The 26,204-nt window shown below is 38.4% G+C and overlaps 2 protein-coding genes across 6 annotated transcripts; one reads left to right on the top strand and one right to left on the bottom strand.

Annotated features, from left to right (window-relative positions):
• The first annotated feature begins 3,721 nt into the window (after nt 1-3,721).
• Nucleotides 3,722-10,047, top strand: LOC113676047 (uncharacterized). 2 transcript variants are annotated; one of them, XM_027192666.2, is made up of 7 exons: nt 3,722-4,185; nt 5,142-5,228; nt 5,791-5,946; nt 6,822-7,608; nt 7,947-8,365; nt 8,811-9,014; nt 9,324-10,047. In XM_027192666.2, the coding sequence occupies exons 1-7, from the start codon at nt 4,024-4,026 to the stop codon at nt 9,453-9,455; spliced, it is 1,947 nt and encodes a 648-aa protein (XP_027048467.2). In that variant the 5' UTR covers nt 3,722-4,023; the 3' UTR covers nt 9,456-10,047. The 2 variants fall into 2 exon arrangements, with proteins under 2 accessions (XP_027048467.2, XP_089069856.1); XM_089213730.1 differs by having other exon boundaries at nt 4,161-4,244.
• Nucleotides 10,048-10,214: 167 nt separating this feature from the next.
• Nucleotides 10,215-25,526, bottom strand: LOC113676046 (nuclear receptor subfamily 2 group E member 1). 4 transcript variants are annotated; one of them, XM_027192661.2, is made up of 5 exons: nt 25,142-25,526; nt 15,789-15,998; nt 12,954-13,073; nt 11,859-12,773; nt 10,215-11,000 (listed from the first exon to the last, which is right to left on the bottom strand). In XM_027192661.2, exons 1-5 carry the CDS (start codon nt 25,218-25,220, stop codon nt 10,759-10,761), a joined length of 1,566 nt encoding a protein of 521 aa, XP_027048462.2. In that variant the 5' UTR covers nt 25,221-25,526; the 3' UTR covers nt 10,215-10,758. The 4 variants fall into 4 exon arrangements, with proteins under 4 accessions (XP_027048462.2, XP_027048463.2, XP_027048465.2 ...); XM_027192662.2 differs by lacking the exon at nt 25,142-25,526 and adding an exon at nt 17,145-17,309; XM_027192665.2 differs by having other exon boundaries at nt 10,824-11,000; nt 11,829-12,773; nt 25,142-25,510.
• Nucleotides 25,527-26,204: the final 678 nt, after the last annotated feature.

Below are 26,204 nucleotides of genomic sequence, written 5' to 3'. Positions count from 1 at the left end.
GCTTTGTAGAGTGTGTATTGATTTATAATTTTTTTGATAAGCTATGATTTAACATGTTTCTCGCCAAGAATAGCTTTAGTGAGTTGAAGGGAATCCTTCCCTTTTGTCGCCCTCCTTACCTTAGTATGCTCTTAAATATTGACAATTCAGTGTATAAGCCTTCGGTTTTCCAAATGTCGTCAGGAGTTTAGGAAGGACTTAGGTCGCACATCCGCGAGGATCTTTATCAGGAAAATGAATCTCTATTTCAAACTAAGGAACGAGCAAGGAATTGACTGATAACAAAATACAAGAGCTGATGTCAACCTCAGTTACTGCTCCCACGGTCGATTGAGGCGTTACACTTCCATTATACTTGACGTTAAAGGAAAAAACAATTGTTCTCGTTTTGTGAATGTGGTTCCCTAATACAACGGGCTAAGTTAGAGAAGCGGCAGAGCAGTGAGGGAGGGAAGGGGGGGCTTATGAATACATTGATGGTAACGTTCAAGTGCAAGAGGTACGACCTGGCGCGGAGCTGAGCCTGGAAACGCGATTAAGGATGGTTAGCGGCTAAACTGATTCTCTGACAGACCTTCTAAACACTTCAAGGAAGTTCATTTCTCCTGTTTACATCTTCTCCAAAACGATCATCCCGTGTAAATGAGTTTTTAAGATAGAGCTCAGCTAGAAGCAATGCAGAAATTTTATGCTTGCTGTGTTTTTGCCGAACAATGAACGAAAATTATATCCGCTTCCACGAATTTCTTACACGAACCTGTAGAACTGAACTTTTCGTAGATATGTAAACTAAAGGGAAGGCATCTAACAAAAATCCTGCCACAACTGTTCCTAGATCCAGCTAAAACTTCTGTTATACCCTATGTTTTGTTGTAGTATTGTTTAGCGAACGAAAACTTCGAAGGTCTGTTGTCTTCCGTTTGTGACCTTTTCTTCAATGATTTCTTTCATTTTCTGCCATACTTATCTGGTATTGCTGCAGTGTTAGGTCAGTTTCTTGAACGTCTTAGTACAGGTTTCCATACCTAACTTTAACTGTCAGTCGTCAGAAGGAAAATAATCTGTGGTGAGCGCCTTGCTAAGCGAAGGTCTTATTTAAGCATTTTTCTGCTCTGAAGTATTGTGTTGAGAGTTTCGCATGAAGGATTTCGCGTCGAGGATTTAGCGTGTTTTAAAGAATATCATTGTTGGTAGCTTTCAGTTTAGATATTGTTCACATAAGATCTAAGCGTGTAGTACAGGCTCTATTGTTTCTTGGTCTTTTTGTTCCGTTCTTTAAAAGTCATGGGCTGTATCTTTTACATCTGTGCAAGGATGGGATAACGGTTACGCCGGAATACGTCGAAAATAAAGAAACTATAGAGAAATATGTTTTTTTGTCTTTGTCACGAGCGTGGGACAAAGGAAAAACTTCTGAGTCTCCAAGAGTCCCCTCATCATTCTAAGTCCCCTCATGGGAACTCAGAATTTTTCTTTGTCCCACGCTCGTGACAAGACGAAAAAAAAACATCTTTCCGCTCTATTTCTTTACTGAGCTTAAAACTTACCATCTTTCTTATTCTACGAAGAAACTATGTATGTCAGTTTCCGGACAAGAAAATTTGGATAGTGAAGAAGAAGGAATTTTATATCATTATTATTTATAGTTTCACAGAGGCAAAAATCAAGGTTTAACTTCTGGCCGAAAACGTATGATATCGATTGGCCGAAAGGACAAAGCCAATTTTTATACCTCACGACCAAAAGATTATAAACTGTTTAATCTCTAGTCCGAACTCAAACACTCTCTCCAATAAGGGAAGAACTTGTTAAGTGCTAGTGGTAAAAACTCATAAACTCCTTAGGGCGAATTACCAGGGTCGGCCAGGGGGGTAGTGGAATACCAATATACCCGAAAAAAAATCGACAAAATACCCCAAAATACCCCAAATTCCTCCAAATATACCCAAAAATAATCGAAGCTTTGAATACTTTATACCTGAAATTCAAAGAAAGTGATATACTGAATACCCATATTTAAGCTGCAATATACCGTATACCCGATTTAAAACGCCCCTGAATACCGAATACCCAAAAACCCTGGCCGACCCTGAATTACGAACAAATTACCCTAAAAAAAATGATGACACACTATTTGCCTCTAGTGCCTTTTACAACTGTCAGGTTGCTATAAATTTTAATTATAAGTAAAAGGAATTTAAAAAACGGTGTATTCCTGATTCTTCACTGAAACTTTTTATATTTTAGGACCACACTTTTTTTCATGTAGAAAATTAAGATTTGCAACCTTAACCCTGCTTGCTTTCCCGCATATTAAGCGTTCCCCTTGGCTTCGCCTCGGAGAAAAAAACTTATCCCCCATGACCATTCATAAATAATTGCTGAACACATTTTGCATAACAAAGGTATATCGAGCTATACAAACAGCTCTGAAACCAAAAGTAGGAAGATGAAAAACAAAAGATGGGAGATATGAAACGTAATATTCCAGGTGAAAGCGTTTTCAAAAGTTCACCGACAGTTACAACTTTTTCTGCCATTTTTTTGTAAATTCTGTAGTCATTTACGAGTACACATTTAGACCAATACTCATAGAGAGTGATAAGATCGTAATGATACTTCAACAGTACCGCAGTACCGTCGACAATTCTAGAACCTTGTTCAGGTAAAAAAAGACTTCAGCTCGCGAGAATTCCCATCGTGTAATTTCATGATTTTAGTAGGATAAAGTGGCAAGAGTTATTACTAATTCCCCCTGATCAGAATGCCAGCCAAACGCAAGGTTGCTTCCAGCACGTGGTATGGACTATTGGGCTCGTTGAACTCGCGAAAAAAATGAGCCTCGAATCGTTGCCCTATCTTTCGACTCTTATGTCTTTTATAATTGTCGGGTTCTTTTTATTATTGGTAAAATCAATTTTAAAAAGGTGTACTCCTTATTTTCTACAGAAGTTTTTCACGTTTGTGATACTTCGATTTTTTTAAATTGCAGTTGGGTTTTTTTGTTGTTTTTGTACTGAATAAAGTCGTAAGGTGACCTGCATATATAATTTTTCTCATTCTTAAGCTGGATGGTATAGCAGAACGAGTAATGACTAGCGCCTCGGGAGGCACTAAGTTTTGTTTTCTGTCGGCCTTACATGTTTACTTCGGTTTCGCCTCGAGGAACATTGAGACTCTCTAGGCAACAGAGTGCGCTGTTTCCCTTAGGGTCAATGATTAAGTACTTATCCGGCATTGCCACCGTGACGGAAAAAATGGAACTGCCACTTGACTGTCTTACAACAGTTCAGAAAAATAATGGAGAAAAAAGCTGACGGAGCTCTCTGAAGGAACAAAGATTGAGTCACATGTCATGAACAAAACACTCGCCAGAAAATGAAAGAAGCGCAAAGGTTATGGGCATCACATCAGAAATAAACCAAGTATATAGCGCTTGGTACCCGGATATCAGCGAAGATGAAGCGGAACTGACTAATTGTCAGCGTTTCAGGTCTCTCAGAAAACCAGAAAAATCTCCAATAAACGACGTCGCACGTAAATCTTTTTTTTGTGTGGTTATTTTGCATAGTTTAATCCTTTAACTCCCATGAGTGACCAAGACAGAATTTCTCCCAACAAAATCAATACAATATCAAGCAGACAAGTGACGCGAATAAACAAAACAAATTCTTAATTAGGGGATTATTAGTTGATCCAATGCCAAATTCTCCAAACTAACATCACAAGAACTATATGGCAGACAGTAAGGAGAATAAATTATGATATCTTGGGAGTTAAAGGGTTTAGGAATGAACAGGAAGAACTTGTTAAGCTTCCTGCTGGTGCCTGATCGCTTTGTTCGTATACTAATTTCATCGCCTGTAATTGAAAACCTTTGAGGTCCGTACCTTTTCGATAAAAGAAGAAGCCAAAGTTAACTACTTTTTTATCTAATATCTTGTTAACACACAGTTGCAAGAAATCTAAATCGTCTTTTCGCCAGCCCTAGAAAAGAAACTGAGGGACTAGATAAACTTTATCATGCATCGGAAGAAAGTGGTAGGAATGATACTACTTTTGACAGGAATCACTCTGATAGCCCTTGGCCTTGTCATTGGATTTGTAGCACCAAATATGGTGCTGAAGAAAGTTGAGGAATCGATATGTGTCAACAGCAAGGATAGTCCGGGCTATAAAAGATTGGTGAGTGAAATTTGTGTCTCTTCCATGATTGAAATATTGCCTTCAGCTACACTCAAGAGGTAAGATGAACATCATAAAAAACAACAAATTCTGACGGTAAGGCTCAAAATATCCAAATGTTCTCTGTTTATACAAACATGCGGTTGCTTCCTGAAACAATTAACTTTTTCCCCCGCAAATTCGGTTGGTGATAACGAGTCGAAACTGAAGCAAGCAACTTTCGCTAGATTTTTGTTTCAAAACTATCATTCCTAGAAACGTTCGTAAGAAATGGATTATCATTGTATGTGAACTGCATAAAAAGGTGACAGCTGTCATAAAACTGGCTCGGTTTTAGCATTGTTTTTCGACCAAGCACTACATCTCAGAACTCAGTAAATTTATATTTCTCGCTAAGTAAAGAATAATTTAAAAATGCAAAATATTTGAATTTACATAAGTTCATTAACAGCGCATAACCGAAACTAAATAAGGCATTAATGTCGCTTTCAAGACCACAATTAAGCAACTCGGTCGCTTGCCGGCCGATAAACTAATGTTTTCATGTCAAACTCTGATCATCTCTGTGTTTTCGAAAGAATCACTTTTAGTTTCCTACTAAGTCATGCCTTAGTTCATGATCATTGTTATGGAAAGTATTCTGTCCAAACAACTACTTCGACTTTGACCTCGAATACAGATCAGCTCGAACTGTTTTGTCATAAAAAAGGGCCGTAAAACAAGGATAAATATCACACGCCAGGTCGATAAAAGAGAGTGGAGTGTAGAATATAGACGTTTCTGGTCAGACAAACGGCGTGAATTTGAAGACCCAGGCGGAACATCCTATTTAAATTCCGCGGCGTACACCCGCAAGTGAGAGAGAATGAGCAAACTCGATATTTGCGCTCTCTTTCTTCAATGAAAATAGAGGGTTCACGTCTTCCCTGAGCTAATCTTTCTCATTCACTGTACAGGGGAATCCGAGTCACTTTCTAACAAAAGTTTACTACTGGAATATCACAAACAAAATGGGATTTTTTTATCGAGGAGAGAAACCACAGGTACGTAAAAAAAATAAACAAACAAAAACAGGAACAAATGTTATGCAATAAAGTGCGAATAAGTGTGGTGTCTTGATTCAAGCTAAGACTCCTGAGTGACTGAGTGACCCAGCAAAGGAGAGAACTACTAAGCAAAAAATTTTAAGAAAAAGTTAAGCATGACCTCTTGAGGTAGGTTGAAACCTCGATTTCAATCATCTAAGCCGATAAAAATCTAGTGTGGGTCTTCTAATCGTTTCATCACAGCTCTACTATTCATAACATATCATCGTAAGTTAAAAAAGTACAAGTACGCCGGCAAGTCAGGACATTAACATTGCATCACACTTGATATCTGATGCATCACTCGTATCTCAGTGCATGTCTCATTGCATATCTCATTGCACCACACTAGATATCTGATGAGTAGAAAAAATCTTCCAACCTTTTTAGCTATGGGGTATTGGGAGGGAGATCCCGTACTCCGTGTTACCTCCCCTTTTTCCCTTCCCACGGCTCTAAATGGAACAATATTTGATCTTCAGTACGGACCTTACAAAGAATATTATCCAATATTTTTCAGCTCAGCGAAAAGGGTCCTTATGTTTACAGTATGACATCGAAGGAAATTGACGTGAAGTTTGGCAAAGGAACAATTACAAGCAAGTCATTTCAACGAGCCAAATTTAATAGAACACTTACAGAGAAAGAATGTCCAACATGCCGAGAAAGCGATGAGGTTTGTTGTCTAAAGTGTCTTTGATCATTACAATAGTAATAAGATATACGAAAAAATTTCTCAGTTCTGATTGGTGAAGATAAGTACAGTTTTCAGGTAATTCAATGCAGAATAGGGTTAATTCAGTGCAAAGAAGTAACAACTCAGACTGAACAATTCCTTGAACTATTTAGCCGGCCTTTAAACTTCTTTTCGCCTCAAAGATGTGAAAATATCATTGTATATTATTGTTTTGGTCGTACGTGATTGTTTTGACCGAACGCACGATGTCACTTGCAGGGTTTGAATAAATTATTTTTGCACTTGATGCGCACGCTTTGCATCTGCATAATTCTCGCGCAATTTGGAATGAATAAGCACTTATAAATTTTTTCAAAGACCATGAATTGCACTCACCCTACGGGCTCGCACAATATTTTTACTCTTTCATCAATTTTGTTAGAGTAAAAAATTTACTCGTGCTTATTCATTTAAAAAACTAAAAAGAATGAAAATAAATTAAATAGCTTGGAAGAGCTTTTCAAGATAGGTAGATCGTTTATCTAAGCATCTTTTGGTTTTCTATGTGATTGTTAGTTTTTGTAAGCTGCTTTGAGTTGTCATAAAAGCGGAAATATGACCTGTTTATCAGCTGATTATTAAGTTTATGTTCATCTTCGTCTTCTTATGTGAGATCTTTTTTTTAACATGATAAGTTTCATTTATATCTGATTCTTCCCACAGTGCTCGTTACTGATAATCGGTATCAACTTTGGAAGTGATTCACTTCTATCCCACAGAGGAGACATACCGAAAGTGTGGCAACTTCTACAATATAACTCTAATTGTTGTTAGTTCGTTGTTAATCTGGTCTCTTTTCTTTTGCTCTTAATCAGCTAACGATCTTGAATGTTGGTTACCTTGGTATAATGCAAAGAGTTGGATCTGCATGGGAATTCAGCTTCGCTTTCATTCCGATGATAATGAACATCCTGTTCCTAAAACTCAGTGCAACGACAAAACTAAACAAGACCTCTATTCTGCTTGAAATGGGAAAAACACACAATCAGCTGCCTCTGAACTCATCATGTTATCCAGCGTTTGGTTCTTGGCTCAATTCGGTTCCTAAATTTTTCCCACTGCGGAAAAATTACACGCTTAAGGAGATGAACGGTTTATACGGTGCATTGATGGATCCTTCCAAATTTGGACCATTTGATCATCCAAAGCTTCTGAAAAGATGCCGAAGTGGAAACATAACTGAAGATTGCGGTCTTGCATTGAACTTACTAGCCTTACAGAAAGGTGAAGGGGAAAAACTTGCTGCGATTAGGTCCGTAAGAAAAATACTGTGCCCAAACAAGATAACATCTTGTTTTCCTGTTCCATGTATTTTTTGCCCAAGTTTCTTAATTATATTAAGAGCTGTGGGCGAATTCATAATAGAGTTGTCCAAGTATGTGCTTTGGTATCTCGATGATAATAACTACGGGCTTACAACAACTCGAAGCCAGGATGAATTATCTCATGGTTACGTGATAAAACTGCCGTTACCGGGTCATCCATTAGGGATACATGTACCAGGCCCAATCAACTTAGATACCAGCGAAAAAGAAGTGATCAAAGCGGGAGGGAACTCGACCCTGTACACGTGTGAGTCAGACGAGCCATTCAGTTACGCAGGTAAACTTGCGACATTTCTTATTTGAGTATTGTGCATAAACGTAATGTATCAGTGTCTTAATTTTCCATAATAGGCAATAAGCTTAAGAACTTTCAACACTAAAGAACCACCAAATTCTAGCTGTAGACGTGGAAAAACACTTTGTGATTTCTTGATTCCAAACAGCTCCTGCATATATACTCGGAGAGCATTGGAGCACATTTTCAAAACTTTCCGTCGTGTTGAAAAAGAAAAGAGAAAAATATTACCTGACGTTAGCTTTGCGTGTGCTCTCTAATTGATCATAGGCACCGACCAATCACTGAATGTATACGTTCTATTTCATTCTCTCTTTTAGCAATTAATGGTAAGAGTCGAGTTAACAAGGATTTCTACCCAAATGCATCTTCCGATCAGCTGAGGGTTCGAGGCTATGGGTATCAATATCCAGGTGTCAAACACTTGAAAGCTTGCTCCGCGATATACACTCCAGCGGCTAAGAAATACGAGCTTTTCGTATCAACATTTCGCATGGCTGTTCCCATTACTTACAAAAGAGATGTCAAAATAGATGACATTCCGATGCACAGATATGTGATAAGTGAGTCTGCAGTTGAGGTAAATAATATGACCGTGTTTACCAAAGGTGTTTTTGATGTCAGCCGAGTATTGAAAGCTCCCATCTACGCCAGCCTTCCAGGATTCCTTTACGGCGAAGATTCCTTGTACGGGGACTTAGGTCTTCCCGTTCCCAACGAACAAAAATATGGATCTTCTGTGAGTATAAATATCTACACCTTACTCGATGAAGTATAACATACAAGTTTAGCCAGGGTTCTTAACACTTTGGAGAAAAATCTTGTTCCGTGAAGAAGCCCTTTCATTTCAGAAGTTCTCAATCAATTTTAAACCATCTCCATCCACCCACCTCCCTTGATCGATTGATCGATGTTACACTGCAGTTGTAAGGTGAGAGACAGAAACGTCAGCATTGTGCTGGGCGAGGGAGAGGATGTGAATTCCGAGAGGATCCGTCGAGAAAAAAAACAAAGAGTGGCGAGGCTTTTGTCTTTTGAATGTAGATCATAATCGACAAGTTTTGTTTACTGAAAATGATCTAAATGTGGTTTTCTATAATGCCTTTTAAAACACTCTTAATAATATAATGGGATTGGTCAACCAGCCTAGAGAGATCTTACCAGGTACTTTGTTCCTTTTACAGCTTAGTATTGAACCAATATCTGGAACAGCAATGCAGCTTAAGATTCGCTACCAGCTGAACGGAAAAATCATCGCTAATTCGTCACTGTCCCCATATTACCCAGAAACTAAAAATGTGAGTTATGAAGATAAGATGATACCAATCTTGTGGACAGAAAAAGAAGCAAGTATTGATGCAATGACTTCGAAGGAGTTCCGTTCAAAGGTAGGTATACTGCATTAGCGCGGATCAAACCCTCTAGTGCGCCGTGGAGCCCTTATCAGCACTGAAAAATGTTAAGTTCATTGTTTGTGTTTCGGGAAAATTCATCTTAACATAAGACTTTTTTGCTGCAGATAAAATGATTTTTTTAAAATAAAAACACAAAACTGAACATTGAAGCTTTGAACGTAAGCACCTGACATCATGTTCCCTTCCTCTCAAAAAATCCTCGCAACTTTATCTAGGACTGCCAGAGTTTGCCTAAGGTGCCAAACTGACCAATGCCCGTGTGACATTCAATTATTGTTTCAGGTATTGGGAAGCCTGCAACTCTTTTGTGGTTTTTTCGTGGCCTTGCCTGTGATTGGCGGCATCTTTGTCATAATAGGCGTAGTTTTTATCGTTCTGGCTGTCAAGAAGACTAAGTATGAAAGACTAGTCTGAGGGATCGGTAAAGATTATAACTGCAGTTCGGGAAATCCATTATTCACTATTCACATTTGCCTGTCCGATCCAAATGTAAGGTGATCAATTCTGTTTGTAAGTCTTCCGTTTGTTATACACCTCCATTGATTTCATGTCCCCGTCCTTCGAACTGTTGCTTTTACAAAATTGAAATTGCTCAACTGAAACAGAAACATGTCAAATAAAACAAAAATTTCGTTTGATTTTTTCATCCATCATTCGCCAGACCCTACCTAGCAAGCCTTCAATACGTCTCTTTGATGAGATTTTGCTAGTTCGTGCTGAAACATGTTTATCGTGATAATTGAGAGATTAGAAATTTTATGTAATTTAATTTGTTATTAATGTTCAACTAGGAGTCATGTAGCGTGAGATCACTGATGTAATGTAAAAGTATCTCTCGGAAAGTGCCTTGATCCTGTGGGTGAAAAAATCCCTTTTACTTACACTCAGGATAAAATGACATAAAATTTCGTGTCTTAATAATCTTATAACAATAATACTGATTTTCTTTTGTAAATTTGTTGCTTGTCATCGAGGACGAACCTTCAATAAACTCGTCAAAGCTCAGAATATAATGCAAAGTGTATTAAAAACCACTGGAAATTCTCTTGAACTGATTACAGAACACAACTGTTTCAGTAAAAGAGTTAATGCCATAGAAAATAAAAACGTTTCCCGCTGACTAATTTTACACTGAAAATGATTATAACACAAAAATTAAAGAAACCTTAGAGCTGGAAAGTTCAGAAAACGAGGTTGTCCCCTCTCTTTATTAAATATAGTGGAGCAAATCTCATCCCAGCACAGTTCGAAGCACCTTTTGAGATGCAATTCGTTAGATTGCACTTTCATGACAGCCACCACGCCCTTTGTTACGCGCTCGTAATACTCAGAAATTCTCTCCTGACCGTTTCGGTTTTCACAAAACAGTCGATTGTATTATTTTCCACATGTCACCGTATAATAGCTTAAAAATTATTCTTTTAGCAATTTATTTCCCACAGTAACATAAAAGAGCAATATCCTCGTCTAAAACTCGACCACACGAACGATAAAGATTATGGCAGAACCTTTCTATCCTGTAATCCTGATTATTTGGCTGGTTGGTTGCTCGGACAAGATGTCTGGAAAATCGTATCTATAAGCGTTACTTACTGCAAGAAAACTCAAGATAAATTACTTTACTCGTATATAAAACCAGTTAGCCTTAAAATCAGGCATGCGAAACTCTAACCCTACATCTGGAGAAGAAAAGGACGTCAATTTCCTCAGTAACCATTCAGTTAGAACTTATCACTTGTGATAATATGGACTCAAACATGTCTTTGGCGGGAACAGAACTGAAAAACAAGTGTTCAATTGGTTTCTCGGCGAGACTGCGCAGAGCAGCCACACTCAGAAGTATTTTACCAAAGCGAGCCGGTTGAGCCGGAAGTCTGGACCAAATGTAATCTGCAAGTATAAGCTGAGCCTCGTCTTGAAGTTCTTCGACTTGATCTGCTGCTTTAAGACCCTGAATATCTGCCAAGAAACACATGAAACAGATTTAAAAGAAAAGACATTTAGAGAATACAGGAATGCTTGTTGTAGCAGTCACAGGGAAGAAGAAATATACAGCGAGTGGTCGAAGCATAGCGGGAATGTCGAACTGAAACAAACAAGGAGGCCATCAAACCTCCGAAATCCACAAAACTACTTTGTTCACCCCCTATTCCGCTCGTATCCGTTGACTGTGTGCCTGGAACAGGCTAGGCCAGAACTTTTGCATGCAAGAGGAAAGCAGCCCGGGCGACTGGTTCTCACTTATCAGAAAGTACATGAATTTTCAAAGATATAAATTGATATCCCAAAATTCCAAAATGTGGATATTTCAAATCATGAGAGGAAATCTTTATAAAGCTCTCTCAGCCAGGGTCATACAATGTCTGTTCCCATAATCTCCAGGTGGCGATGATGCTTCAAATGATCTTCGCCCTCAAGTGCAGCCTTCTGCGTTACATCGTATATCATTTGTTGTACTTAGTACTGTTATGCTAATTAAATTCCACCATGCAGCAGCCTAAACTCCCCTTCCGTCATAAAATCCCTTTCATGTCAATTATTCCTTTGATGGACAAAACTTCAATGGAAAACCTTAAGTCAAGAATAGATGGACGTTTACTGATACACAGACTTTTTTAAAGCTAATTTCAAGCTAGGAGTTGATCACATGAAGCTTTTTAGAGAACTTATATCTATCTTCCTAAATATCATTCTTTCTCAAGTAAGCGATTGCGAATTTAAAACAACAGAACTCTTTTGCAATATAAGACGGTATAAACGAAACAATACCCCTTCCCTCCACCTCACCTCCAACAAGCTAACGAAGTGCTAACTTACTTGTCCTGAAAAGGATGATAGCCTTAAGACATGCGTACTCAGAGCTGTCCAACTTTAGTGATTTCAAAGGCATAAGAGCCTCTTGCATGTTCTTAAATTCTTGTTCACGTCGCTGATTGCTCTCCGCCTCAGTAACACCTCCTGGTGACAGCATCCAGAAAACTGAATCCAGAAGCAACATTTCTCTCCATCCTTCTTCCAAAAGGATAACTTGGTCACGAAAAGGCAGGCGCCTGAAGCAAGGAAGTCTACGACCAAACCTCAGTGACACCGATAGAAGACGTACAGCTGCGTCATGGAGAGGCTCAGAGGTGTGAAATGAAAGAGGTTCCACCGCCTGATGGAGCTCTGATAGGCCTATCTGCGAGGGCTTTAAGTGCCTTTGGACGTTCCTGAAAGACACAAGAGCCGTGGATGTCATTCGATGGCTGTTGATAGCAGCGTCTCCGTTAGGCAGCTTAGGAAAGGAGGCGGTTGAACCCTGGTATCCGTTCTGATGAATTGACGATATAGGGGAATGGAATCTTTGCGAAGAGAGTGGTGTTGTGGATAAACCAGGACGGATGTTTGTGCCACTCCCCTGTACAGTTAAGGACACCCTGACAGGGCTAGGGATGGGTGAACACGTCAGTGGGGTGGTGTAAGGAGAAGCCCGATGGATTGGGCTGTAGTGATTGTTATTTTCCGAAGGATTTCCGTTTGGTTGCCGAGCGACAACTTCGTCGTCTCGTGTTTCGTCGTAAGATTTCGGACTTGAGGGTGCTTTCTGAATATCTTCTGTGGTATGTTGCTGTTCTTCTGTATTTTTTTGCTGTTCTGTAAGTTGCTGCTGTTGTTGATTTGGCTGCTCTTCTGTTTTAACCATTACTGTTTTTATTTGGGCAAGCCTTATTTGCGAGGTCGCAACAGGAAAACCTAAAACAAATAAGGAAGCTTTTAGCGTAAGAGAGAAGGAACAAATATACTATGAATTAATTAGCAATTGGTCTATACGTCAGCGTGGGTTCATCGAGATATGAAGCACGCGGGAAGTTTGGAAAGCACGAAAGATGCACGAAGAGACTGTCCACTAACAACAACAATGAAGTAACTTACCGAGAGCTTCCGGTGATGGTGACCCCTCAATGCGCATGTCACTCTGTGCATTGACTGCTGAACCATCTAAAGGAGGTGATTGAATAAGTTCTTCACTCAATCTTGAACGGCGATACACACCTGTGAAAGACAGAAGTCCTTCTGTTAATAATCACAATTTAAGGTCCCAGACGAGATATTTTAATAGTTTGTTGTCACCACCGAAAATAAGCCCCAGTATGGAGTCTGCCATAAAATATCACTCAAATTGCTTTGACGAAGGGCTATCACCAGAAACCTTAGGTTTAGAAACTCTTTATAGTGGCAAATTTACATCATCAACTCAGGCGATAAAACCAAATTGTCTTGCAACATTCCCCACCGACGCAGCACTACAGTTTCGTTAGAAACCGCCCCCCTGTTTTGCATATTGCACATTATTATACCGCTACGAAATATTTTAGTTAATTATCCCCTGTGGGACTCTTTGAATGGTCTAAGAGTAGAAGTTTCGTTAAGTAAGTACTTACTCTGTAAGTACGCTAAATTTGTCGCGCTTTTGTTGTCTTTTCTTGATCGTTTTTACATTTGTAACCATGTTATGTTTCTTTGATTTTTTTGTAGTTTGAAAATAATCAATTGAATACACTATAGTTCAAAAATCTACCAAACTGTCGATGTCTCTACTAAAAATCCAAATCACTTACTTCATAAATATTCTTTTAATATGGAAAAAAAAACAATGCAGTGTAGAAAATATTATAATGGGGACTGTTGACTAGGAAAATGCAAAAAAACACTGAACAAATGAAGGTCGACGAAATTCAAAGTACTTCTCTCGGGAATAATATGATATCATGCTTGTAAAGAAACTCTAAGGCGCAAAAAAATTCAGTTGAATTTCACTCTACAGTTTAATTCAGTCACCACATCAGTGTCCAGTGAACTGCCAACTAAAATTCGAGAGTTTGCCTCGCTCCCAAACGGAGGCTTCGTAGCTCAGTTTAGGAAATTGCGCCCGACTAGAATCTGGGAGGGATGGGAGGGATGGGACAGATTCGAAACCCGTCAAAGCCTGAATTTTTTCAAGCAACTTTCTGCAATAACTAAAATTGCAGTCCACCTACGAGGATCACATCTTTGCTTGAGTGCTCTTCTTTGACGAAGCTACGATTTTGAAAGGAATAACGATATAAACAGCATATAAAAAAATTAAGGCCAACGGTCCTTTAAGAAAGATTATATGACTGGCTTTGAATCGTCAAGTCTTTAAACACAATGATGTTTGCGCGTCTCATAGAGGATAAGACCAGTATTGAGGTCTCTTGCATGCTGGTGTGGGGGAAAGTTAGTGCAAGGTGGTTAATGATGTGAAGAGTTCCTTCTCTCGTAACGTTCCACCCTTCAAGTAACATCTTACAAGAAACCTTGTGTTGAAGCAGGAGATTCACTTTTGTATAGCTTCAGAGGAAACGAAATACGATTGTTATAACACAAATCATTAAAAATCAAATGGCTATCAAGACTATATCCTCGAGGTCTTAAAATCACAATCCCTGCTGCAAATTGTAGTTTTATAGAAAAGGAAATTGCTTTGACGCCTACTCTTAGGTGCTAATCTGTAGCGCTCACGAAAATGAAAGTCAGCTTGAAATCGACTTAACATGAAGACCATAATTAAAGTATTTTTTAAATCTTCCCTTCATTGATTTTGCATGGATTCGAAGCCTTAAACTCCCTTCTGCGGATCGTAAGTTAGGGGTAAAATGCGCGAAGTCATTACATTAAGTTTCGAACAAGAGAGATTCCGCTTTCCATTTTTATCTTGTATTAAAGATAAGATGAATGTGTTCATTCTATATCTTCTGTAGTTTCATATTTCACACTTTCCGTGCCACTTAAACAAGACTTGGGAACAGCTGTCACCAGCCTTTCACATATAAAACCAAAAAATAAGTGAATAGTACTAATTACTAAAAAGCAGAGGGTGATAGAATAAAACCGTGCTCTGAAGAAAGAACAGAGACATCAAGTGTGTGCATTAACACTCACTCATAATGGCAACAGTAAGCTTTGATTCAACTACAATGATTGATTCATTGGTTAATTTATTCATTCCGCCAGCCAAAATGCCCACAATGAAAGGAGCATGAATCTTGTGAAGACATAAGTAAATCTATCAAATCCAAGCGCTTCAAATCAGCGGAGATTTCATTATTTTTTTTTATGAACGGAATCAATAACCAGAAAGTCACCAAAAAATCCCACTTAAATGGAAAATTATTGAGACTAAAACATACTATTAAATTCGCTTGACACGCACCTGAAAAGCGCACAAATCTAAGTTTTTAAACAACAATATGATCGGTTAGAATTATTTAAGCGAAAACTGAACAAATACGCCACATTTTCCGTTCATCTTTAGATACACAAATACACAGATAGCAACCGTTTCGATCGAAACAAGTTTCTGATCGAGCTACACAAAGTAGAGGGGTTTTCTCAAACTTTTCGTCTTTAGTCACTTAAAAAAGGGGCATTTGTGTTATCACATTTTGATTTCTTTGACCCTTCTCTACGAGTTTCAGAAATACTGGTAAAACTCTGTTACCCCTCCGAACACCTTAACCAGATTCTCAATATCAATTCAATAACGAAAAATTTTTGAGAGATGTTTCAAAGCGAAGCGCTTGGCAAAGAAAAATGAAAGACGACAGGTACTAAGAAACGAGAGACGAACATAGTCTGCCCAAATGTTAGGTGGGATTGAAAAGACGCTTATTGTAAATTTTGTTTGATCACGAAGAGTATCATTCGTTTCTATGCAAGCGGACTAGAAATTAGTCCAAAACTCACCGTCTAAATTCATGCCGATCTCGACACATTTCTTGAGCCGGCAAGCTTTACAGTCATTGCGACTGCTTTTGTCCACCGGACAATGTCCCTGGCCTTTGCACAGCCAGGGCTCCGCTCGTCGGGACGTTCTTTTGTAGAAGCCACTGCACCCATCGCATGAGTACACTCCATAATGTTTCCCAGTGGAACGATCACCACACACCTCACAAGCTGCAAAAAAAGGTTGTTTCATGTTATAGAGAGGAAGATGGTGAAAAGAGAAAGATGCTCATTCGTCTTGTAGAACAAAGAAACGATTCTGAGTCCTTACTAGGAATCAAATTTAGTAATGGCATGGCTCACCGTAGAATCTCTGTGGCTCAGTGGTAGAAAATAGAAGCGAGGAATCTGAAGGTCTGAGGTTCAATTCTTCATGGGGTCTCAGAATTTACTTTGTTTTACGCTCGTGACAAGCGCAGATATCTTGCCCAATCAAATGGTTAAAACACTAAGAGCCTTTCTAATGTAGGGAGCGAATCGAAATTTTAAGATGCGAGGAAAGTTAGGAAAAAGTGTAGGCAAACCATGACAACACATCGATTATTGGTAAAATGAAAGGAAACTTTAATTGTCGCCTCTCGTTTCAGATCGTTTTTTCTGCGAATAGTTAAACAGGCTTTGAAAAGAAGAAAGCCAAGAAGGAAATTTCCGCTTTAGTGGATAAGCAGTGAAGACGCAAAAATGAAAGGAATCGGTAAAAGGGTAATATGTAAAAGAAACCTTTAATGAGTTACCTCACGCTCTGAATGATTTTTTTTTCTAATAATAGAGCAGACTTTGCAAAGAAGAAAGCCAAAAAGGAAGTGTCAGCTTTATAGAATAGGCAATGAACACGCAAAAATGAAAAGAACTGATAAAATGGTAAAATGAAAACGAAACCCTTAGAGAGTTACCTCACGTTTTGAATCATCCTTCTGTGAATTAGAGAACAGACTTTATAAAGAAAGGAACCAAGAAAAAAATTTACTTTAGTGGATAAGCAATGAAGAGAAAACAGGAAGTGATGAAGATTTACAGGATGATAAAAATTACAAAGCCATTTGCACGATAAAACTTGAACTAGAGTTTGATCATTCGACGATATTAACGTATGCAGTGTGTTCTAATCTGATGATGCACAAATCTACGATGACCTTTTTCCATTCAAAGGACAAAAATGAAATCAAAAGGTGTTCTTAGCGAGAGTTCGCAATAGTAAAAAGCACAAAGTTATTGTCTATTTACAAAGATTGCTTTGGCTAAGCTACACGGTATTAGCAGAAAAAAAAAACCAAAAAAACCTTTATGCTGGTTTTCTTTTTTTCTTTTTTATCATACCTTCCCAGGTAAAATTAAACCAACGCGAAAACTCTCGATCTCCAAAGTGCAAGAAAGAACTTCTTTCTCTAGACATCATGGTTCAAGATAATAGCGTCGACAAATACAGCACTGTCCCATTAAGATCCTGCGCAAAACCTTGCTCCGCCCGGACCTGAAGTGCTGTAGTTTTACAAACAGCTATTTAACAACCTTATCACAAAACACACTTAAACAAGTTTCGGATGACATTTCCAAGAAGGTGACCATCTTGTCATTAACAGAAAAGCTTTCACAGAGTTAAACTATGAACGCGAGTCTGTGTCTCCAATAATGAAAGCTTATGCCCGAATCTTCTTGCAGGACGCATGCATACTTTCATATTTATTTAATGGATATATGGAAAACTTCATGATTACGCAAACTTTAAATATGACAAATTTACGACTTAAGTGTCGGAAAACAGCAAAGAGCGAGAATTGAATTTGCCGAGCGCCATTCAGCCGTTTTCTAATGCAAATAACGTAATTCAAATGTTTTGTAAAAACGAAATTTCATTATTTTTCAATTTATTTTACTAAAGATTGAATAACGATAACCGAACCAGCACAAACTGTAAAACGATCAAATATCTCACCAAACACGAGACTGAGGAAGCAATAATGGCGCCAAGAGCAAAGTTTAATTATTAGCAAGAAGAGACATGCGACATCTTCATAGGAAACGTTGCAAAGACATTTGTTATCGATCTATTAGAACAATCTGACGCAAGGTGGAACGAAAACTAAATTGGTGTGAAAAGTTTTACACCAAATGAAATGTAACTCTCCTTGAAAAGCAGTGCGCGGGTGAATGCAAAAATCTTAAAAAAAGAACCAGAAGCACCAGAGCCCCTCGGTCGGCCAAACAGCCGGTGACTCAGTCAGCTACTCTTTCATTCAGTCAGTCAGTCAATTAGAAACAAACTAGGTCTGTCAAACAGTCCTTCCGTCACTCAGTCAGAAACACACCAAGTCACTCAAACAGTTCTACAGTTGGTCAGTTAAACAGTCCCCAAATCAGTCAGTCAGTCAAACAGTCCCTCCATCAGGTAATTTAGTGTTAACAACTGATTTGAAAACGTAAATTAGCCACCGTAAAGGGTAAAAAAGCTGACGTTTCGAGCGTTAGCCCTTCGTCAGAGCGACTGAGGTTTCAACTCAGTTGTTAACACTAAATTACCTGCTATACTCTCCCACCGACGCAGCACCATAGTTTCTTTAGAAACGTACCCTTTTAGTCCCTCCATCAGTCAGTCAGTCTGTCAAACAGTCCTTCCATCAGTCAGTCAGTCAGTCAGTCAAACAATCCTTTCATCAGTCAGTCAAGCAGCACTTCCATGAGTCAGTCAGTCAGACAGTCAATCAGTTAAAGAGTCATTTAGTCAGTAAGTCAGGCAGTCAAACAGTCATTTAATCAGTCATTCAATCGGTAATAAAGTTAGCGAGTGGGTCATTCAGGCAATTAGTCGAGGAGCCAGTCAGTCAGTTAGGCAGTTACTCGATTGGCCAATCAGTCAGTCAGTAAAACATTCCGCATGGCATTCAATTGGAGGTTAGTCCGTCGGTCTATCATTTAATGGGTCAACTAATCAGCCAGCAGTCAGAAATCTTCAAACAAAGTCAGCCAGTGAAACACTCAGCTGGTCAGTGGGTCAGTTAGTCAGCCACTCAATTATTCAATCGGTCACTGAGTCATTTGGTCAATAAGTCAGTCATTCATGTGGTCAGTCAGTCAGTAAGTTATTTCGTCTGTGTATCAGTTACCCCGCAAGTTCGTGAGTCAATCTCTCAATCTCTCAATCAATTTGTCCGCCCGTCCGTCAGTCAGACATCTAATCAGGATAGTATTTAAAAATGAAGTGAATAAATAGACAACAATATGAATAAATCAGTAGATAAATAAATAGCGGACGATCGCTGATGAGAGTGATTCAAGGCAGTGTATAAGGACATAAGCTGAATGTAAACAGAGCACTCAATTCACATACTGCAGTAACAAAAGCTTGTTCCATCTGAATTTCAGGTTCACAACGACAGGAATGTTTATTTGCCGTTTAGATCTTAAAATAGAAATATCTAACGTCTCCAAAGTTCAATTACAGAAAAAGATTCAGTTTTTGAAAAGGCACCTTACAACAGCAGCAGTAGGAGGAGTATTAATGTTAGTTCGAACCATATCAGTTACTTTGCCCCTATAGCAATCTATGTGCTTCCATGTGACTAGAAAAACGTTTCTCGGTTTAACTTTTAAGTTTTCGTGGCGAAATATCATATTTCGTACAGCCTGTCATTCTCCAGGATCCCACCGCTTGGAGTACTGCTGAAATTCAGTCTACCACTTTCAGTGATTCATAGTTGCTATTTTTCAGTTGCCTCGGGCAAAGAAAATCAAAGCTCATACGTAATGATTTGGCACCTTATGTACTGTAGGTAAGGCATGGTGTTGCAGGTAATCAAAGAAAAAAGGCTTTGGCATATCCATGATGGCATGATCTCTTATCAACACGTATAAAGAATACGAAAAAATACTTCATTGTTCAAAGGTATCAGTAGTGAATGGAGACTCCTGTTCACGAATCGCACAAGTTTCTGCAAAAGTTGTAAATATAACAGCTGAGCAACGATGAATTTGTCCTGTATAATCGTTAGAATATTTAGCACTCTCCAGATCGTTACATTATAGACTTTGAAACTCAAGATTGTAAGTCCTCCTGATCTGGCTCTCTGACGACAGAGTACCGCTGAAAGCAGGGGACTGCAGGCGCAACTTTATCTGTGTCCCTTGTTGGTAGAGTATGAACATCTGAACTACTGACCCAGCGTATGGTTACATCCACGGTTTGAAAAAATATGATAGAAGTTGTTTTTAAAAGTCTGTCATTTCACTTAATCAGTGCCAAATATTCGTAATTTGCCTTAGAAATTTACCATCTGTATCTTTCATGTTTATTGTGGGTTTTGATTTTTTTGGTCAAAGCAGTGCTCGCAGCTTCAGCTGTAAGAATTTTTCAGGTTTAATTTCTTTCGTTGCAGATCCGGACTGCTGGAAATAGTGGGCATGAAAGGCATTACTGATGGAATTTTTTTGTTAAATTTCCTTTCATTTAAAGCTCCAGAAATTTCAGAAAATAGTGAGCATAAACAGCAATGCTGAAACTACAAAGTCTTAGTTATATCTTTCCGCTCCGAGTCAAGACATTTAGGTAATTTTCAACACCACTCATATTTGCATGAGTCAATTTTTTTTTATACTTCCTCTTTCTGCTACTTTCGAATTGATACTAGCATTTGTTGAAGAGTGTTTATTCTCACAACTTCAACTATAACTCCGAAGTCTAAACAAGGGGACACGGTAACAACATCAACGACAACAAAAGCGAAAAAAAAAGGAAACTCCAGGCTTGAAATCATGTTCAAAGTTCCAATCAAATATAAAAAATAGCCTTTATTTGGCGGGAAAATATGTGGATATTTGTCCGCGGATATCATCTGTTGCAAGATGCAAACAGTTTTCCGAGAGCGAAGCAGATAATGTCCGCGCACAAATATCCATACATATTTTCGCGCAAATAGAGGCTATTATGTTTATTTTCCTTCAAATATTCTGCAACGCGCGGGAAAAATGTGTACGAACAGCTTACTGTATATGCAGCGGAGATGTTTTCTTTTGAGTGTTGTCTGGTACGACTTTATGAACAAAAAAAGATTTCCCATCTTCTGTAACAATACCAAACCCTCTCTCATCTTGAATTAAATTTGATACGAAGACTTTTCCTTGTGGAAGTAAGGTTTAAAAATTGCGGAATATCGCTTGGCTGAAGTTGGGGGATATTTGGTCACGTGCTCCGTTCAGACCAATCGCGCGCCAGCAAAAAAAATTTGATGGATCATTATAACAAATATTTTCGAAAATTGAAGAGTTAATTTTTGAACATATTGCTGCGGTTTTTAATAAGTTATCAGGGTCTATAGCCTTCTAAATCTAAAAAAAAGTTAGTTTGTTTCACAAATGGTTGATACAAAAATCTGCAGTCTTGCAAAGAGTTTTGCCGCGTGCCTTGGTAAGTGGTGCGTAATACGGGAAGTCAAACAAAAAAGTTACAATTTGAATCAAAACAAAATTTTGAGGCAAGTAGTCATTCCAAACTAGTGTTTATCTCTGGGAAATAAAAGGTTCCTCTTTTGCGCCTAAAAAGGTGTCATTTAGACTACAGAAAATGTCTAGCAGACAAGGAGATTTAAGCTCATTTGCCATGGGTACTTTTTGCCTCTCCTCGCCTTCTCATAGTTTTTTTTCCTTCAATATGAATTGTTTCAATGCCATTACAGTAGCCATCAATAAAAATCAAAGAGATGGATATTAAAGTTGGGTGCTGTTTAACTCTTTATTGTCTAAAACTTTTCAATTTTTTCCCTCTGCTTATGCAAATTGTGTCATTATCACAACATTACAAATCAGAAGCATTGTCACTGTTTAACTGTCCTTTTCGATCAATTTTGTTAACAGGTATAAACACCTTTGGCATGTTAAGAGCATATTCATTTTCTAATGTACGAACATGATAATGCGCCGAAAAGCTGGCAACATCTCCATTAGATTAAAGTAATTGATCGCAAAGTGATGGAGACAAGGAAGTTTTACTGAAATATAGTTTCTCGTTACCATACTATGAAGTATTAAGATTCTGCGGAAAAATCCTAATTTCAAAACGCCACAGAATTTTTCATTACAGTCAAAAACCTCGATGTGCGATGGGCTACTTCCTATCGTCCAAATTCGAACTTTCTCGGAATATCCACATTAAAATCACCTACCTCGAACTGCTGCGAAGCTCGGAAGGCAGCAATCAGTCACGATTTGAACGAATTAGCAAAGGAAATTTGCTGCGTTTTTGTATTTCTTGTTTTACATGCAGAAATAAAAAAAGGTGCGTTGCTGCTAACAAAGGCCACGCCTAAGCTTGATGGCAGTACAGAGACAGAAAGGAGCGCCTGTGTGTACAAAGTGCTCGAGGCTAATCTCGCTTGTACAAGGTGGCCGTGGCAAGTGCACTTTTATCCTTGATACGCGTTGCAAACGTTTCGTGCAGGAGTTAATGGACGTAATAAAGAGATTTGGCGTTAGAGAGATAGGAGCCGCTTGGTTAAGTGCTTAAAATCACTCAAAAAAAAAAAACAAAAAAAAAACTGGGGACCCTTGAAGCTTTCTGTAAGCTAAATAAATGGAGATCAGTAACCCTCTTGCAAAAGAATCACTTCGAAAGGATCTAGAATATATCTCAATCGCACGCTGTCACATTATTGTTTTGAAAAAGATGTTTTGGAGTAGAAATTTCGCTAGAATTTTTAGTTTTAATCTATCTGCGAACATCTGTGCGGGGAAAATAGCTAATGGAGACATTTGATCCGACCAATATCAATCAAGGACTTCAACTGAAAGAAAGCAAAACTATATCTTTTGACGTAGAGAGGAAATAAAATCTACAACGAATACATGATGTATTTATTTTGGATAAATCGAACTATTTGTCGAATAAAAGTTATAAGGTTTTAGTATTACAACGAGATGAAATAACTACTGTAGAAAATATAGCTAAAGGTGACCTTTCAGATCATTTTCTACTAATTCAACTTGCATGATTAGGAGGTAAAAATATTATCGTAGATTCGAAACTGAAATGGTTTTCAACAGGAACAAATCTAACCTTATGAACTTTACTTAAATTTGCTTTCGTGAAGGTATTACTTCTGAGGTTATTTCACAAACAATGAAACTGAAAGGGGGATTAAAACAACTCTTTTTCCGAACCAACCCTCATATTCAAATGGCTCATGATGTACTTGCGTTGAATAACACTGCGATCGTTTTAAAAATAATCTCCTGCTTTAAATCATTCCTTTGACGAACAAATTTCCTTGTTTAAGTTTTATCGCTATTTCCTTTTCTTTTTCACGGTGTCAAAGAATTAGTGTTAATTCAATTTATCACACGAAGGGCACAAACAGCAAAACAATAAGGAGAAACGGCTCGTTCTGTAATACGATTATTTACCAAATTCACGGCAAAACTCCTTTTACTTTAAAGAGGTAACGAATTTTTGTTGAAGTGTTTCAGTAGGACTGAAAAGGAACACAGAATGCAGAGCGAACAAAACGGAACAACATTTGTTTCAGTTGCGTCATGTTGTTCCGCTTTAACCCGTTCAACCTTATCAAGCAGCTTTATTTAGCGGCATTTCAGATCATGGCGAAAAAAGTTACTTCTAGATTGGAGGTATTAGATATTACTTTCTCCTTTAAACAATTCACATATTGCTCACCGCTTGGTTATGGTCCATGTTACTTTTCTTAAATATCAGATAAAAAAGGCTCTTCACTATCATAATTTCTTTCTGACAATGACCTTTCCAATTTTTCCCGGTTGTACGCTGTTGGTTGTTGTCGTTTTCGACTCAGTTAGGAATGGGTTGCGTGGGATGTAACTTAGATAACCTCAGATTTTTGAGCTGGCCTTCTATTTTGACCAACGTTGTTGGATGAAAAAGCAATTTTCTGGCAGAGTTTGACAGCATTGTTGTTTTCTAAATCACAAAGCAAACAAAGCCGGACTCCGCGCACGACGCAAGCGTTGCTCAGTCGCAATAATAGAAACAGGAAGAGTGTGAACTGATCTAAATATACCTTTTCAGTCATCCGAAAAATATATCAACAAAAAGAAAAACAACCGGTAATTTCTCTACCGGCGAGTAACCTCTTCGAATGCAACACTTTCCCTGTTGGGCTCGAAATTTAGCGGGGTGTTCTAAAAAAATTGTCCGATTGGTTTTTTTTCTGGTAACATTTGATGTTTGCATTCCATATAGAGAGCGAGATATAGTAAATTTTTGAAACGTAAACGAAAGTCCACGGCAAAACATCTTGATGACAAAAATATTTTTTGGAGACAGCTGCAGAAGAAAAGTAAGGTGTTAAAAACATTTGGTTCTGCGATAAAAACCAAAACTGTTTTACCCGACCATACAAGGAAAACAGAATACTCTTATTATGTCAGTCACCAAACTAAGGCGTTGTGCTATATCTTAAAAATTCAATATAGTTTAGTCGGCTGAGGACATCCGTAACACGTCTACTGCTGTTCTCCTTTTTTTCAGTTAATTTTCAGGTTTTACAGTTCAGTCTAAATCAACGCTGTTTATTGGGAGAAGAAATAGCTCATATAATTAACCGGCTCGATGTTGACATTTTCATCCATTTGAAGCCGGAAACTGATGCTAATGATACCTCGAACTATTTTTGTCAACACCGATTTCCTAAGGTGACCATACGCAGTTGTTTTACAAAAATCGAATTAGATTTTGGGTCGTAGTTTTGCGTTTTCGAGTTAAGAATAATACTAAAGAATAGTCTGCATTTCAAAGCTACTTACCGCACCGAAAAAAGCAATTGGTCCTTAATGTCTGCTGGTTACAACTAGGTACCACAACGGGACAAAATTGCAGTTTTTGATGCAGAAAGGACACCGCAAAACATTTTTAGAGAGAATACATCACTCAAATTTTGCGCTTTCTAACGTTTTGAGACCGTGAGAGCGTGGAAAAGTACAATAAAGATCGCAATTAATTTCTAGTCAATGCAATCACATGAGGTACAAAACACCGTCATTATCGTCACATGATTTTAGCTTTAAACGTTCCGTATATTTTGTCTTTGTTCATGACATGATGGGCAACCGGTCACTGCCGCCAATAAACTCGCTAACGGCTCTGACTGCAAACTCAAGTGAAATGAGACGCATTCGGAGCATATGACCGCTATTTGACTGAAAATTTCAATAAATTTCGCTCATCGATCGGGTCGGCTGCGACTCAAGCTAGCGACGAAAACACAAACAGCGCGAGTTTTGACCGCGTGCAACCCGACCTGACTTTGATTAATACAAATACAGCAAAATTAACAAAGGAGATTCGATAGTGTTACCTTTATCATCCAGAATGCGTTTTCTCTTTTGATTTTTTTCGAGCGAATTGACGTTGCCTTGTAGATCTGTCTCGTCCATGGCGCTAAGCCGAAGTAGAGTGCAGCGTTTTCCGCGACTTGTCGCAACCAACTGAAAGCCACTGTAAAATGACTCGTTTGTTCGTCTGCTGTTATGACATCATCGACCGCTGAATGACCGCTGTAACTCCGCCTTTTACGACTCTCCCGCTAAGGCGATGACATGACGGCATTTGATAGACAGCACACGTTTCTATAATGGCTCAGAATTGTGGCAGCGATTTTTTCGTTGAGACCAGCTCTAATAACAACTCTTTCCTTTAGCGCTGCTATCTGTTTCGAAATCGCTACGCGACTGACGCGTGACATTCCGGTGACATTTTAATCTATTTCATAGTCTTAATCGTGTCATGTGGATGTCACATATCTATCATACCTCCAATTGAATTAGACAGCTGCGAACTTTATTTGCAATTGAATACATAATTTTCAGTTTTTGTCTTTTGTTTATTTTCACTTTAAGAAAAACCCAATCTGAATTCCTTCAATGTAAGTTATCATTTGCTTAGTCGATAAAACATCAGATCACTTATTTTTTTTCTTGCAGAATTTCTCCTGAGCGAGAATATACGGACACGATTAAAAATTTACGGAATTCACAACTCAGTGTCTAGACATTCATCTATCTTTAAAACACTGGATGTTCCAATTATCTGCTAAAGTGGCCGCATCTAATTGAATGCAAAACGTGGCCATTGTGTTTCCAAAGGAAACTAAAAAACAAAACCTGTTCTACAATGAAGTGCCAAAAATGTCTGTGGCATAAAATCGAAAAAAAAGCTTGGCCGACATCTAAGAGGGCTAAGAAAAGGAGAACTTTTAACCCACAATTCCACCCTTGAGCGCACCACGACTACCGTAATGTTAGGAAAGTAACAAAACCATTGGAATATTCGAAAGTAGACGCCACTCGAAATTAACAGTTAACCGTCACGTGTCCTGAGAACGGAAGCGAAAGGCATATCTCAAGCTACAAACAATAATT

Source organism: Pocillopora damicornis, chromosome 7 (assembly GCF_964200805.1).
Source record: "Pocillopora damicornis chromosome 7, jaPocDami1.2, whole genome shotgun sequence".
In the NCBI taxonomy this organism is placed as follows: domain Eukaryota; kingdom Metazoa; phylum Cnidaria; class Anthozoa; order Scleractinia; family Pocilloporidae; genus Pocillopora; species Pocillopora damicornis.
This window is presented reverse-complemented; position numbering and strand designations above follow the sequence as displayed.